The sequence below is a fragment of the Cebidichthys violaceus genome, unplaced genomic scaffold (assembly GCF_023349555.1).
Source record: "Cebidichthys violaceus isolate CVI_PGR_0920_01 unplaced genomic scaffold, fCebVio1.0.p SCAF_2, whole genome shotgun sequence".
Taxonomy (NCBI): Eukaryota; Metazoa; Chordata; class Actinopteri; order Perciformes; family Stichaeidae; genus Cebidichthys; species Cebidichthys violaceus.
The window spans coordinates 2,557,683-2,573,361 of NW_027176372.1; the positions used below are offsets into that span (position 1 = coordinate 2,557,683).

The 15,679-nt window shown below is 44.5% G+C and overlaps 1 protein-coding gene across 2 annotated transcripts in view; it reads right to left on the reverse strand.

The window, feature by feature from the left end:
• Positions 1 to 1,460: 1,460 nt before the first annotated feature.
• Positions 1,461 to 15,679, reverse strand: part of LOC137875118 (polycomb group RING finger protein 3) — a 45,770-nt gene continuing 31,551 nt past the window's right edge. For both annotated transcript variants that reach the window (XM_068714100.1, XM_068714101.1), the window contains exons 6-10: positions 15,277 to 15,384; positions 11,338 to 11,426; positions 6,353 to 6,490; positions 4,634 to 4,714; positions 1,461 to 4,396 (exon numbers count right to left, since the gene is read on the reverse strand). In XM_068714100.1, coding sequence (XP_068570201.1) covers positions 4,349 to 4,396; positions 4,634 to 4,714; positions 6,353 to 6,490; positions 11,338 to 11,426; positions 15,277 to 15,384 — 464 coding nt within the window. In that variant the 3' untranslated portion in view covers positions 1,461 to 4,348. The remainder of the gene's footprint in view (positions 4,397 to 4,633; positions 4,715 to 6,352; positions 6,491 to 11,337; positions 11,427 to 15,276; positions 15,385 to 15,679) is intronic.

Here is a 15,679-nt window from a genome sequence, read left to right on the forward strand (position 1 = left end):
ATGAGTTCTGCAGAATTTGATTGAAATATTTTTGTACATTTTGTCTTTTGCAACTGATTTTTGTGACTTTCACCATGTAGGTAACATATTTATTTATCTGCGATTTAATAAAAGGACTAGAACACGTTTGAGCTGCAAAGAGGAAACATCTCACACAGAGGTGCAGCAGTGTGAACGCCACCGCTTAAGCAAAATGAAGGTGAAAAGAAAAGGGACGGATGTAACCTTTGTTTAAAATGCCAGTCGTTCAGAACAACAAAGTGTCCTGCATAATACAGAAGTGTGTGTGTGTGTGTGTGAGTATTGATGACATCCGTTTGTGTTCGTAGTCGTCGTCACAGCAGCACCTTTTGTGTCGGGCGCTTTGCAGCTTAACCACCTGAGGAAAAAGCTTCTATACATTTTAAGAGATTTCAGAACTATGAGGCGACAAAACGCCGACGTGACGAGGACTCTGAAGAAGAGAGGGTCAACAACTGAAGTCCCAGATGTTTGAATGGCAAAATAACATGAAGAATTGGGATGAATGACACCAGGGCCACACGAAACCAGATCACTGTGAGTGTGTTTAACTTTACTTAAAGATCACTGTGAGTGTGTTTAACTTTACTTAAAGATCACTGAGAGTGTGTTTAACTTTACTTAACGATCACTGAGAGTGTGTTTAACTTTACTTAACGATCACTGAGAGTGTTTAACTTTACTTAACGATCACTGAGAGTGTGTTTAACTTTACTTAAAGATCACTGAGAGTGTGTTTAACTTTACTTAAAGATCACTGAGAGTGTGTTTAACTTTACTTAAAGATCACTGAGAGTGTGTTTAACTTTACTTAAAGATCACTGAGAGTGTGTTTAACTTTACTTAAAGATCACTGAGAGTGTTTAACTTTACTTAACGATCACTGTGAGTGTGTTTAACTTTACTTAACGATCACTGTGAGTGTGTTTAACTTTACTTAACGATCACTGTGAGTGTGTTTAACTTTACTTAACGATCACTGTGAGTGTGTTTAACTTTACTTAAAGATCACTGAGAGTGTTTAACTTTACTTAACGATCACTGTGAGTGTTTAACTTTACTTAATGATCACTGTGAGTGTGTTTAACTTTACTTAACGATCACTGTGAGTGTGTTTAACTTTACTTAACGATCACTGTGAGTGTGTTTAACTTTACTTAACGATCACTGTGAGTGTGTTTAACTTTACTTAACGATCACTGTGAGTGTGTTTAACTTTACTTAACGATCACTGTGAGTGTGTTTAACTTTACTTAACGATCACTGTGACGTCTCAGAGTGTTTAACTTTACTTAACGTTGGTCGTATTTCTGTGAGATAAGCTCTAAGCCTTTAAAACACAACGTCCAAAGTCCAAAGTCATGATTGCGCACAATTTGACATTATTATTATTTTCAACAAGTTCCAACACAATACTCTTTCATGAACTGACAAGCTGATGAGGCTCATTGTTTCTGGTTTTTAATCATGTTTAAAAGGGACAGTGTTTAGGGTTTAGTGACATCTCCTTCCTGAGTGCAAAATATAAAGATTATTATACTCCATTCCTACCAATAGATCCCCAGAAAAGCTACATTTTAAAAGTAGATCAGCTGAACTTGTAATACTTTGTTTTTTTTACCTGGGGAAGAAACATCAATTCAGATTTTATTTTTTTAGTGTGTTGGCGGCTGCAATCACAGAATGTGTTCAGAAATAAATGAGAAGAGGAAAAACGGGGAGAAATCACAAAACTCACAACAACATGATTGAAAATGCAGAACGTTTCTGCTGCAAATTCTAGTTTTCAAATCTTCTTTTTCACCTAGATCATCATCTTAAACCCACATTTTTTTTCCAGGTACCAAAAATGAAAACCAAAAACAATGAACGCTTCACAGAGGCTGCTGGATTGAGGGTGGAACACAAAGGTTACCGTGAGAAGAGAACTGAGAGACAGCAGGAGGAGTTTTGGTTGAGCTGGTTATAGGTACGGACCTGTCGGCTAAAAAAAACGTCCGTTTAACACAAACATAGGCCCTGATGAGGCAGGGCTCCCATACATCTACGCATCCCAAATTTATCCAAAACTCAAAATCAAACGATGAGATAACCGACTTTGCCGGAAGCTCACGATACAAAACTGCAAATATCACAATTCCGTGAATGAAAAGAAGGTTTTCATAGAAGTCTGCGTGTCATACATTTCAGACTTGTTGTCCAAATTTAAAGAAAGTTGTCAAATCAATATATTTTTCCAGGCTTTTTTTGGGGGGGCCCTAATGATGCATAGGAACCCTGCACATGAACACACATGAGACAGCTTGTAGTGGTACAATGCAGAGGGTGCATGACAGTCAGTGAGGTAATACTTGAGGTCTGACGCGGCGTTCAGGGATCCAGTTGTGGTCGACGTTAAAGACAGTTCAGCAGTCCGCTTTTGAATGTTGCGAGTAAAGACGTGTCGTCGTTTGACAGAACATTTTTTTTTTTTTTTTAGAAACATACATTTATAAGCACCAAATGACCAAAACAGTAGTCATTTAATTCAGAATTATCATTATCAAAATGCTCCAAAAAAACACTCCCTGTGCGAAACCTGAATTTGCGAGTTCTCAAAAATACTCGGAAATTTGTGTCTTGTGAAGTCAACGATATTGAACACTGGCTATCCTGCGAAATAGAATAAAAAAAACAATCCAACTTTTGTGACAAATAAAATATCCACTTGACTTTCAGAAGTTCTCTTGAACACTTTGCACGTCTGCGACTCCGACCGGCAGTGAGAAGGAACTGAAGAATACCCAAAAACACAACGCTGAGACGTCTGTGACGCTTCAGGCCGAGGAAGTCCTCAACTTAAATATGCTGATTCACTTCCAGTGGGCGAGGACACGTTCACACTTCACACCGGAATTCCAGTTTTGGGCAAAACTCTGTTGCATCTCCACATTGTCTTTTGAGACAAAGGAATCATTTCTGTTGCAGCTTTTGAGAAGTGAGAACGTAGCAGAGTGAAATGCGTGGTATGAGGGGGGGGGGGTGCAGGCAACATCTGCCGCTGGCAGCTCGACCCAAAAGAAGCCGTAAACATGTGGGTGTGTCAGTATGTGCACACGGATGGATATTAATAAGCACTTCACGGTGTGAAGATCTAACCAGATGAACACTCTCTCTGCCCAAATATTGCATTTTTAGGTGTTGCAGGCATTTTTTTTGAACACATGAGCGTTTTGTGTTCAGACAGAGTTGGTCGATAAAGGTGCCCCAAAAAACCAAAAGGCAGGTGAGATGATGAGCATGGGGGGGGGGGGGTTAAAGTCTTGTGATGCTGTGAGAGCAAAGTGACGTACTCAGACCCCACAGAGGATTTGATATATTTGTTTTGTGTCTTTCTCAGACAACATAAAGATGCTTCTATATACTTTGATACCGATAGCGAGTCTGTCTTTTAAAAATCCTAATTTTATCGCCCAACATATAGATAGTACTTCTGGGATCCACTCTCTTCTTTTTTTAACAGTCTAAAGTCTCTCTTACTCTCTTCAGTCTCTCTCTCTGTCTGTAATGACATTTTATGTACAATATTGGTATATAGAACATAAATTACTACACAAAAAAATTTCAGCCTATTCACAATTGACAATCATCAAAGAACCCAATAGCAAATTAGACAAAGCCAACAAAATGACAAATTAAAAAAAAAAAAATGACAATTTACTTGATAAACAGCTTAAGATTGATGCCTGCTATATAACTTTTCCATATAGGTTCTGTGCTCCCGAGACGTGTCGAGTGTATTGTTGGAGAAAAAAAAAAAAGAATACATAAAAGAAAAGGGTTCCTCCTCCGCTCGCAGTCATTGTCTCAGGAGGATGAAATCTGCATGAAGACGGTCACGTGATTCCCGACATCTTGTTTGGGTGTAAACAGAGCACCAGTAGTGTCTTGGTTCCATGTGTCTCTTCTGTACAAAAGTATAAATATATGCTTTCTCTCCATTAGTCTTCTTTTTTTTTTTTTCATTTTCGTTTTGTTCACATATCTAGGATGTAGCGGACACAAAAAAAAAAAAAAAAAAGAGGTTGTTTTAGTTCCTAAAAAAACAAAACACACCCCAGTGTTGCGGTATCTGTGCTGGAGGTTGCCAGTTTTTCTCGTAGTTGTCCCCCACCCCCTCCCTCTTTTTAAGATCCCGGTTGTTGCTGGCTTGTGTTGACTTTTACCGTCGGGCGTTTTGCTTGGTGTTGGTTTGATCGTCTTTGCATAAATTAAAAAGGTTTTCGGCATCAGTCCGCGGCCACTGGGCCCCAAAAAAAAACAATAACAACCGTTGTGTCCGTTTTAGCTACAGCAGATCCATCTTAGGTCTGTAATGGAGCAGGAGGGGGGATTTCTGGAGGGGGAGACAAAAAGCACAACCTCAGCATGAGCTGTTTATTGAGAGACCACACGGCCGGCAAGCTGCAGTGAGAGAGATGCTCCCAGTGAGCCTCAAAGAGCTTCTCACGTTCATTCACCTGTCAGTTTACAGTGTATGCCTGTCAACACAGCTGAGATGCCTTCACACAGCGACACAGAACTATCGCCACATTAAAAAAAAAAAAAATGATTCACGTCTTTGATGTCTTACCTTAAATCTCCATCTTGTCACAACAACAAATTTCAACGTGTGGTCCTTTCCCAAGATTTCCTCGTTGCATAAAATGTCCAGCTGTGGGAAAAAAAAACAACAAAAACACGAATAATTCAACAGGTGAGTGTTTTAAACTGAACAACAACTCCCCCCCCCATGCTCTTATTTCTCAGTCGCAGTGATAACGGGGCCGTTTCTTGGGCAGGAGGCTCGTGTGGACGTGGAGTGTGGCTCCTGTGCGGCGGCGGGGCTCTCTTGAGAAAACACACGAGTTCAATACCGAACACAAAGCGGCTCCTCAAATCTACCGCTCCCCCCGCGAGGTCAGCATTGATATTCTGCTGAGGGGAGCCTCGCATCGGCATCTGCCAATCAATACTTGAGAGACAGACAGAGAGGGAGAGAGAGAGAGGGAGAGAGACAGCAGCGCCACCTGCTGGCTGTGACTGGATCTACACCAGCCTGCCTCGTTCTGCACAGGCAGAACGGTGGAAACTGTCCATCTCTGATTAGGAGGATACTAAAACTAGCCCAGAGGAAGAGCTGCAGACTTCATTCTGAAAGAGAATCAGGACTTTTGAGGAGGTAGAACTAGGACACAGAACAGCCCCGATCCTTTTGAATTCCCTCTAACGAAGCAGAACGTTCTACATCACGGCAAAACGAACCCGCAGAAGAAGAGACTTTTTTTTTTGTGCAAAAATCACCAAAATAAATCATCAATTTCAGCTTCTAACGTGAATATCTGCTGGTTTTCTTCAGCACATGAATACGTCAACTTGAGAGATTGCAAGGGGCACTTTTCAAATATAATAGACCCAAAAGATGACTCCGTTAATTGAGGAAATAATCTGTTCTTGTTGATGCTTGTTGAACTCAACATCCCAAAAAACATCCTCCTTCAGATTTACCGTCTCTCTCTTACATCCACGCCGTTTCTCCCGTCAAGCACACGATGCTTTCACTTCCTGTCGGAACATTTAGATGTGTGACAGGACGGCGGCGGTGGATGCGAGTAAACGACGCTGAACGCCGGATCTGTGCGAACAAGTCTTCTTTCCGATAGTCAATAGATAGGACAACAATGGCTGTGCTATGGAGGCCGACGATATGATGGAGCCCACCCACTCATCTCTGTGACAGCCAGCAAAAAAAATTACAAAAAATAGAAGACACGGAGGCGTCTGAGATGATTATTCACGGGGTTCTAAAAATCCATCCGTCAAAATTACCGCCCACTCCCCCCCCCCGCCGATCTGGTAGAGACAATAAATAGAAAAATCACCACATCTAGATATCATCAGAGCTCGTTTCCTGCTAAATATAACAAACACAAAGGGCCCCGTGTGACTCATAATTCATTTATGTCATTTCTTGCGATGAACTAAACTTCCAAACAAGTTGAAACAAACGCAAAGATCCATCTTTGGACAAACGGCGCGCCGCTGTTAAGTTTAGCTCGCTCTCATCCTGTCCCAGCAGCAGCTATGGAACTACTTGGTGCCAAACGTTAACGTGAAGGTCATTAACACGCACTGAACTGTAATTTAAGTTGGAGTGTAATTCTACGACGACGGGGGAAGCAATACAAAGCGTTTCTCTTGAGTTAAGTCTGTTAATCCTGAGATGTTTTGTGGGATTAAACCTGAAACTACATCCGTCATGTCACACATCTGGCAGTGGTTCTCCAGTTGTCCCCCCCATTGTTCTCCGTACCTCATTAAATGATGTCAGGTTAAGCTTTTTGGCGATGAACTTCTTGAGGTGGAGGACCGTGGCTTGCGCTGAACAGCGGATCCACTTGCGCTTCAGGCCTCGGAGCTTGCTGCTGTTGCACTCCAAGCAGATGCTGACCTGTTGGGAGGAAACACAAAGAGCAGAGAGCCGACGCTGAACACCCGTCTGTGGTGGAAAACACAAAATGCAAGATGGGGATGCTCTTCACTGTAGTTTAAGACCATCAACACCTGCAGATGTTCACTTCCTGTCAGCTGCAGCAACAGGAAATACAAAGAGACCCATGTTCACGTTTGAAAAGGTCTATATATGAACACTTATAAACAGTACAATATGATGACATAATGATATCGCCCCACAAAAATAGAGTAGAGCGTATTTCATGTTATACATATATATCATTTCATGTTATTTTTTGGATTTGCAATGTATTTATTAGGAAGCTTGGATGCAGATTAGCTCTTGATTGATCTTTGACTATAAATATGTATCATATAAATACATAATGAGTAAATATAATATCAGCATGAGTATTTCCCCTGATTAATAGGTCAGACGCTGTTTGAACTGGTGTGCTGGTGCTGTGTATCCGACTGTGTTATTTGTCGGTTCATTAACAATCAAAAAGTGTGTGACGTGGATCGACACCGGGATGTTATTTCCCAACGTGGGTCCTGATGATGCAGGATGACGACCGGCAAAACTGTCCAATCGACGAGTTATTATGCATCATGTTTTCCATGCTAAACATGAGTTAAAATACAGCCCTCTGCTGTTACTTATGAGGGTTATGAAGGTGTGGTGATAGCTGGTTTATTCGACCCGGCACTGGTGCCGATAGTACCGCACGTTCCCACTGAACCAGCATCGTCTGTTTTGTGTTTCTCTTTCCACGCGAGCGAGCGCCCGCCCCCCCCCCCCGAGGAGACGCGGTAGGTAGGTGGTTTTGGCAGGAGATGGTTGCAGGAGTCAGAATGCATTACAGCCGGTGATCTGCTGCCCCCACACATCAAAGAGACAGAAGAGGAGGACAGAAGCTCTCCGTCTCTCTCTCTCTCTCTCTCTGTTGAGACATGAAAAACCAACATTCTGGTTTCTGCTCCGACTCTGAAACCCCCTCTGCTCTCTATTAAACACCGGGCCGCCGCTCTATAAGCAAAGAGCAGCGCCGCGATGTATACCCGCCAACGAGGGAGGCTGCTAATGTGAAATAAAAGCCTCGGCGGTGATCTGGACTCCGGCGGCGGGTTTTTCATTACGTTGCCGCGCATTAGTGGCGATGTAATGGAGCCAAAGGGTCCTGCTGCTGCAGCTGGGTGCACACTCACACATGTGACTGATGCCACAGTGAGGCCTATCAAGAAAGCATCAGATGTGCCTTCTTTTTCTTTTTTTGGCGTCACGCAGAGAGGGATTGCGCTATTTTACGGCCTCATTACGGAGTCCTTAAGGAGAACGCCAGCAGACGCGTTGCCTCAGAGTTCATGGAGTCTGTGTTTGGAGCTATGTGCCCAAAACAGCTGTAGTTATTAAATCTACTCAATCCCTTCTCTCCACGTGGAGATCAGAATAGTTTACAAGCCTGATGGTGACCTGAGATTTCATAACTCATCAGAGCCACAGACTGATCTCATTTTTTGATGATGCCATCTTGGATTTTGGCCCTCGACATTTTGTTTTTTTGCAGCCAGAGAAAGGAAGTGACCAAATTTGGACGCGTAAGAGTGACGTAGAGTCGCCGTATACGTCTCTGGTAGAAACCTGTCAATCACTGTGTAGCCCCGCCCCTAAATCATCCCCTGCTTTATGGTCTGTTTGACTCTAAATGGAGCATAATGTACTAAATGAACATCATGCTGTATTGAAGAAGACTGTAAACTAGAGATTGAGACCATAAACTCATGTTTACAATGTTTACTGAGGGAATAAATCAAGAGAGAAGTAGAGTCATTTTAGACTAGACTTCTATACAACCAGAGGAGTCGCCCCCTGGTGGACACTAGAGAGAATGCAGCTTTAACACATGAAGCTTTGGATTCACTGGAGGTTGCCGCCTGATCACTAAAGCTCCACTACTCCATGCTGCGAGGACAAAGTAGGGTTCTCTGATTAATTGGGACTTTGTTATGATCCGTGTCACTGCTGTCATTAGTTTTCTCTGGCACTGCCTCGCGCCCCAAGGTCACACTCCTGAAGCTCGTCCAGCAGACGGCGGGGAAGCGTTCTGGAAGTCGACCCCGTGCTGCAGGTTCACCTGCCGGTTCCTACATCTGCAGTGAAATCATGATCCTCTTTGTTCTTCCTGATTGCAACCGACTCTTTCACTCCTCTGGACCATCTGGTTTTGTATTTTCCAATCTTCTCACAACTCTGCTTCGCTAATAAAGTTTATTATAATGTTCTCGGCTCTCGGCTATCCAAGCTGGTTGCAGCATTCTGAAAAAATAAAAAGGTCTTTGAAGGACCTGTTACAGCCTTAAGTTGTCTGTTTACCAGCTGAATGAAAGTTGTTAAAAGTCGACACAAAAGTGGTAACGTGTTTCTAGGAGAGCATTAGGATAAAAGCCTCCATCAGGTCGTCTCCACGTGTTTGTATTGTCATATCCAACACGTTCTGAAGCAGAAAGTGACACGCCGCCCATTACACGTCCAGAACCGACGCTAGAGGGGAACGCTAGGCGCCAAGTGTGACGAGTTGGAGCTGAACATAACCTGCAGCGTTAGTTGGTATCATCTGAAGGAAGTCTCCCGCTGGCTCCCTACAGCACCGTCACAAAGCTTTTATTCTATTTATATGTATTTAAAGGGTAATTCACTACTCTGCGTTTATCCTTCTTATCCTCCGTCTAGATGGCGCTGAGGGTCATTATAGAAGAACACCGCTCTTCCCTGATTGCCGCTGCATTTCATCGTGGCACCTTTTTTTTTCCGGGACAAGCCTGCAATTGGTGCCACAACCCTTGAATCCCCGTAATGCTATTACCCGTTTCAATGCAGTTTATGGAGGGTGTCGTCTCCTTCTATAATGCCTTTCTGTTCCATCTCCAGCACAGTCCTCTTCCTCTCGTTTTCCTTCTCTCTGACGAACCTCGCCTTCTTAACGTTCACCACAGACTCACTCGATCCCTCCAACATTCATCCCTCTCTTGTTTTTTGTATCCCGCCACATCACCCTGCAGCGCATGGTGTCTTTCTCCCCCTTCAGTCCTGCAAATCTCTCTCTTTCATCACTCATCTTGTATTCCTGGGCTCTTTCCATCCCTTCCTCCTCCGTCTCGGTGACATTTGACACGACTGCATTCAGCTCACACAGACTGCCGTATTAGCTATTCTGAACGCATTCTGCACCGCTGCTGAATTTTCCAAAAGGGCGAGATCTCTGCCCTCACCGGGGCGGCCTGCCCTCCCCACATGTCAGTAAAGAGCCGCTTGATCGGAGACGAGTGGTTTGTTTTTTAAAGAAGATCTGCCCGCTGGCTTTTTGTTCTCTTCAAAATTCCGACTCAAATTACGTAAGAAAAAGAAAAAAAAAAAAAAAAGGTTTCCTTCAGCAGCCTGTACAACGTGACGCTTCGTGCTTCTGATACCTTCTGTCCAACACAAACAATAACTCCGCTCTCGCTGCATTATTAATATCAGAGCTTGGTAATGAGCCAGGGTACAAATGAAATGAGGAAAAAGCCCGTTTTCCCCATTTTCAAACCGCGTTCCGTGGCGTCCGTCTCTAAATGGATCGACACAAAGAGACGCAACAACACAGACAGAAGACTGCAGTCATTTTAAAACTGGTAGCTCACACGGGGCCACTTTTATAAAGGCAATAATTGATGTGCAGGCTTTTAAGGCATCTGTACCAACAATTATCAGCAGCAGTATTTTTGTTCCTCTGTGCTTTTGTTCCTGACAGACTGCTTTGTAACCCACAATTATTTTATCCGATTTGCTTCTTCTAATCTCTGCTAAAACGCAAACCAATGAGCACTGCCTCCCAAATGTCCTGGTAATTTAGGCAAACCAGCCCTTTAACAAATAAACCAATTTTCTTAAAGCATTATAATAACCCACTCTGCTACCTCTAGTGGGATCCATCCACGCACTAAATAATCCTCACAGCTCGCTGTCGGCAGTTTTGTTTTTTCATTCTAAGTTCGGGAAACTTTAAAGACACAATGAGTAGGATTTGTTGGTTTTTGCATTTTTTCCACAGACTGTATATAAGAAGTGGGCGTAGTCATCGTGACGTCACCCAGTGGTCTGTGGGCCGCCGTTTTGAAGCCTCGATTTCGCCGTCGCCATCTTGTTTTTTTCTTGCAACCAATGAACAGAAGTTACCGTATTTGGAATGTGGAGGAGTGACGTAGAGACGCTCTGATAGCGACATATCTGTCAATCACTGTGTAGCCCCGCCCCTAAATCATCCCCTGCTTTATGGTCTGTTTGACTCTAAATGGAGCATAATGTACTAAATGAACATCATGCTGTGTTGAAGAAGACTGTAAACTAGAGATTGAGACCATAAACTCATGTTTACAATGTTTACTGAGGGAATAAATCAAGAGTGAAGTAGAGTCATTTTAGACTAGACTTCTATACAACCAGAGGAGTCGCCCCCTGGTGGACACTAGAGAGAATGCAGCTTTAAGGTACTTCCGCATTGAGTCGCTGTGTTCGTCATTTTCGTAGCTTCCTCTTGGATGCCTGCTTACTTACTATGTACAGACAGACACTGTCACACACTTCTAGTGGTCATAAAATGATTGACAGGGAATTATTTTTGTATGAGTCTATTTACACAAAACATTGTTTTTTTTAGGAAAATCCTACGTGTTCTGCTAGAAGCCGGGTTCAAGTCCTTTATTCTCATTTAGGCAAACCAAGCCCCTGGAGAGAGGGGACGCAAAGCACAATTTTGTTGTCCATCAGTAGAACAAACAAAAAAAAAAAAGGGGGGGGGGGGCGCTTACCTGCTCGTCACTACGGTGATAGTCGTTGTCCTCCTCTGGTTTCTCCTCTCCTGCCTCCTTATTGGCCGTCTCCTCCGATTTTGCGTCGCCTGCGCAGAAAACCAAAGTGAGGAAGAAGAGCGTTGAGCCGCCATGACGTGAATCCTTAACACAAATTCAGATTTGCTCCCCTGAGTGGAGCACAGTAACAGGCCTGCACACGTAGACGGTAAAAGCAAAAAGGTCTGTAGTTCGAGGATTCTCCATCGAGCAGCGCGTTTCTCATTACGTCCCTTAACTGAACTCGACAGGCTCCAGCTCAATAGACGTCTGTGAGTGCTGCTGAATGCGAGACATGTCGGCTACATGTTTGTCTCTCTGCAGTGTCTGAACAGCCTGCGCCTCCTGCAGAGCTCCATTTATAAAGGTAATTACATTTACATGTCCGAGGGTGTCGGAGCATCCTTCATACGACTTATCTGCTGTCTGGGCACGTCTCTAACACACGGCGACTTCTAACCAAGAAATAATGAATACTGACTGTCCTTCATGAGGGCTGGCTTCAGCTCTGCCTTCATGAAGTTCATCTGGAGGCAGACGTAGGAGGACGTTAGAGAGCATCAAGCTCAGGTGAACATGCGTTTCTCACGCTTCACGCGTTCAAGGTAACGCATTAACAACATAGATATCGCCATGAAACCCAGCTGATTCCTGAAATGAGGCATTATGTGATGGTAGATTGTGACGAATTAAGCAGAAAGTAGTGAAACAAACACCCAGATGTGTATTTTGGATGTTTTCTTCATTAAAATTGACCAGCGCACGCGTCTCGAGGCACATCCTTGTAACCAAAAGACTAAAATCAAATAAGTCTTCTATTTGAGTCTCCACAGTACCGCGCTGTCTCCCCTCCTGCTGTAATCTGGTTCCTTGTGTGCACATACACACCAAACCAACTTCTAAAAAGCCCTGCTACAAAGTTGTCCACGACGTGTGTGTGTGTGTGTGTGTGTGTGTGTGTGTGTGTGTGTGTTTATATATTGTGTTTTATGGATTCTTCTTGTTGGCTGTAAAAATTGTAGTAGCATTGACCTCTTAGATATGAAACTCGGTTATCAAAGTCTAAATTGCGGCGCGGCGACAACGATTGCAGCACAGAATAGGTATTGCTTTTCTGTAAACTCTTCAAAAAAAACAAAAGACCTTCAGTGTGTTCGTCCTGGATTCAGTGGCTGTAATAACATGGCGTGTGTGTGTGTGTGTGTGTGTGTGTGTGTGTGTGTGTGTGTGTGTGTGTGTGTGTGTGTGTGTGTGTGTGTGTGTGTGTGTGTGTGTGTGGACAGTTTACTTCGGCTCAGGCTGCAGATGGGATTGCGTTCAGCCCTCTGTGACCGGCTTCCATTCGGACTAACTGTCACCAATTCCACCGAGTATTACCGGGGAGAGGTCCGGCCCGCTCAGGGTGTCTCCTGACTCCACTCACTGATTGCTTATCAAGAGGGGCTCGCTCTTATTGTGGCGGCTCACCTTCAGACAACCCCGGAGTCTCTCAGCGATTCCAAACAAACGCGGGCCGGAGACCCCGTGTGTGTTCCGGGTAATGGGATGATTGCTCTGGTCTGGGGGGGGGATTTAAAAAAGCTGAGCTCTGTCTCTGAAGAGTTTCTGTCTCGCTCGCTCATTTGGGATCCGTGACGCAACGATCAAATCATAAAGACGTGTACAATGATCAAAATAAACGTCTGTGCATTGGCGAGAATGTGGCAACACGATACGGATCACGATTCATCACGTTTAGAGAAACGAGTGCGTTGTGTGCCGGTGGAAGCCAGCTTTCTGTTCTCACTGTGTGTGAAAAGCAAAGTGAATCGAGCTTAGGACTCTTTGCTGTTAGTGTTCTGTTCTTGAAGGAGAACACGCCGGCGTTCTCCGACCGGTTCCGGTTCATCTATCGGACGTCGCATTAACGCCGTCGACTCCTCTGGTCCCGCGTTCGGCTCTGAGGAATTAGGAAGCGGTTAGCAACGTGGCGGATGTAAGATTTATTTACCTCCGCTCGTTACCAGAGGACCCGAGAGAAAGTTTCTTCCTTCTGGGGGAATCTGGATGAATGAGACTTTAATTAAGTGTGATGCGGTTCAGCTCGGCTGGCGGTGGGCAAACGCCAACAGAGCGCCCCGCTGTCGGCGGCAGTTAGCGCGGCGTGATCTCTGCTTCACCGCGCGTTAACTTTAGTTTGTCGTTCTTAAATAAGAGCTAATGAGGAGCGCTCATCTTCAAGAACGGAGAGAAGAGAGTTACTTTAAAGCCCTCGTGGGGAAGCCGGAGCAACGGCCAATATTTCAGGGGTTCCCGCTCAAACGTGATTGGTCGGTGCGACTCAGACTACAAATGAAAAGCAAGAACACTGCCGACGTCAAGATCGTTTCCTTGTTTATAGGGAGTTCCTCATGTTGACCCCCATTTCTTTAAATGGCTCTTCAGAAAGCGTGTGTGTTCAGGTCCTTTTAAAGGTTTTAAAGAGGATTCATTCAGCAGAGTCTCTGCAACTACAACTCACGGCCTCCACAGCGCCTCCAACAACCCGTGAAGTGAAGCGCCCTCAGGGCTTCAATCCTCATCTCTCGGGGTGTTTTCAGACTGGTCTCCAAAAGGACTGGAGTCACGGTCTGGACTAACAGGAGCCAGCTTACACTGCTGCTACTGTGGTCCATGGATCATGATGAAACCAGCGACGTGTGAGCGGGTGGCGCGTCGCAACGCAGCAGCACCGCCGATCAAGGAGTCTTGTTTTGAACTCGCACAGAACTCCGTTATCTATACAAAGATTAATAAAATAATATCTTGACTCTGGAGACGTCGTTACTGTTTGTGTTTTGGTGCACTGGATGGAAACGATGGTGAAATGCAATCCAGGAGTCCCAGGGTTTCTATTTCTGTCGCCGTCTGTGCAAACGATCCTTAAAACGTTTGTGTGTGTGTGTGTGTGTGTGTGTGTGTGTGTTGTAGCTAAAGCGGTCTTCAAGCGAGAGCAGTTCCACTTCAATTTGAGCCTTAATTACCGAAAATCTGAGAGGGGGATTAAGCGAGCGATTAGGCCTGCCCGGTACGGGAGCTAGGCCGGGGGACTCACTCACCAAATGTGCCTTCTTTTCTACCGCTTAACGGCTTCCGCTGTTACTCGTGGTCTAATGTAGCTCGTTATGATTTGGGGCCCGTCGGTACTTTTTAATCGTGCATCGAGAAGAAGGAGGTGACGACGAGCATTTTCGGTGGCCGCACATCTGCACAACATTCCGGGTTGTTTTTTTTCTCTCCCAGCGGCTGTAATGGTGCCGAGTCACGAACACATTCGTTCTGCAGCCTGAGGCCTCGCACCCTGCTACTTTTTTAAACTCGACACACATCAGAGACCAGAATCCCTGCCTCCATAACCACGTGTTGTTTGTGAACGCTGGTTCACAGTCTTTGTATGAATCAAACCTAAAGATCTGAGCGGAGGAAAGACTCCAGAGGATTACGCCGATTAGAGGAAACCGGCTCCTTGAAGACTTTACAAAGGACCGACAGAAGTTTAAATCTGTTAAGTCCGATTAATAAACCAAAACCTTCTGGGGGGGGGTCTGTAGACCTTTAGCATGCAAGCATACAGAAGCTTTGATGAGCCCACACTTCATCCAAAATGCATGGTGAGTACACCAACATGTGTTGAACTGTGTCGTAGAGCCACCTAAGACTCTCTTTTCTCTGTTGGTTTGACTCCCACTATTTGGAGGACCTTCCACACACGACTCACATCACATGATGACAGGTAAACAACACCTCCTGTCATGTCTCCTATGCACCACCCGAAGGTCTTGTTGAACAGGGCGAAGTAAATAAACCCAGCTGCCTTCACACGGCGGCCGGCCTCAACTAAAAACTGTTTGCTTATTCAACCAGATGGAACCAAGACCGTACCGTTACGTTGATCTAGATGAGTCTTCATGTTGCACAGCTCTCCTTTAATGTCTCCAGGCACCTCCATCCCCAACTTCTGATAGAACTCCCGCTGCTTCTTTATCTCCGCTGTACGAGGGAGAGAGATCAGAGAGGACACTTTAAAACGTGCTTCATGAGGTCTTCTGAGCCCGGGAATGACAACAAGAGGATGTTAATAAACTTAATGCTGAGCCAATTACTGCACAAATAATGTTGGCTGAGTTGCACCAATGAGGATTCATTTAAACCAGGTTTACAATGAGTAAATCCAAGTTTAACCCAAAATTAAGAAGAGTTTAATCAATATGGGGATGCTTGCTTTCCCAAATCAGGATGGATAAATACATGTTGTGCTGCTGAAACTAGTACGTAGGCTATAAAA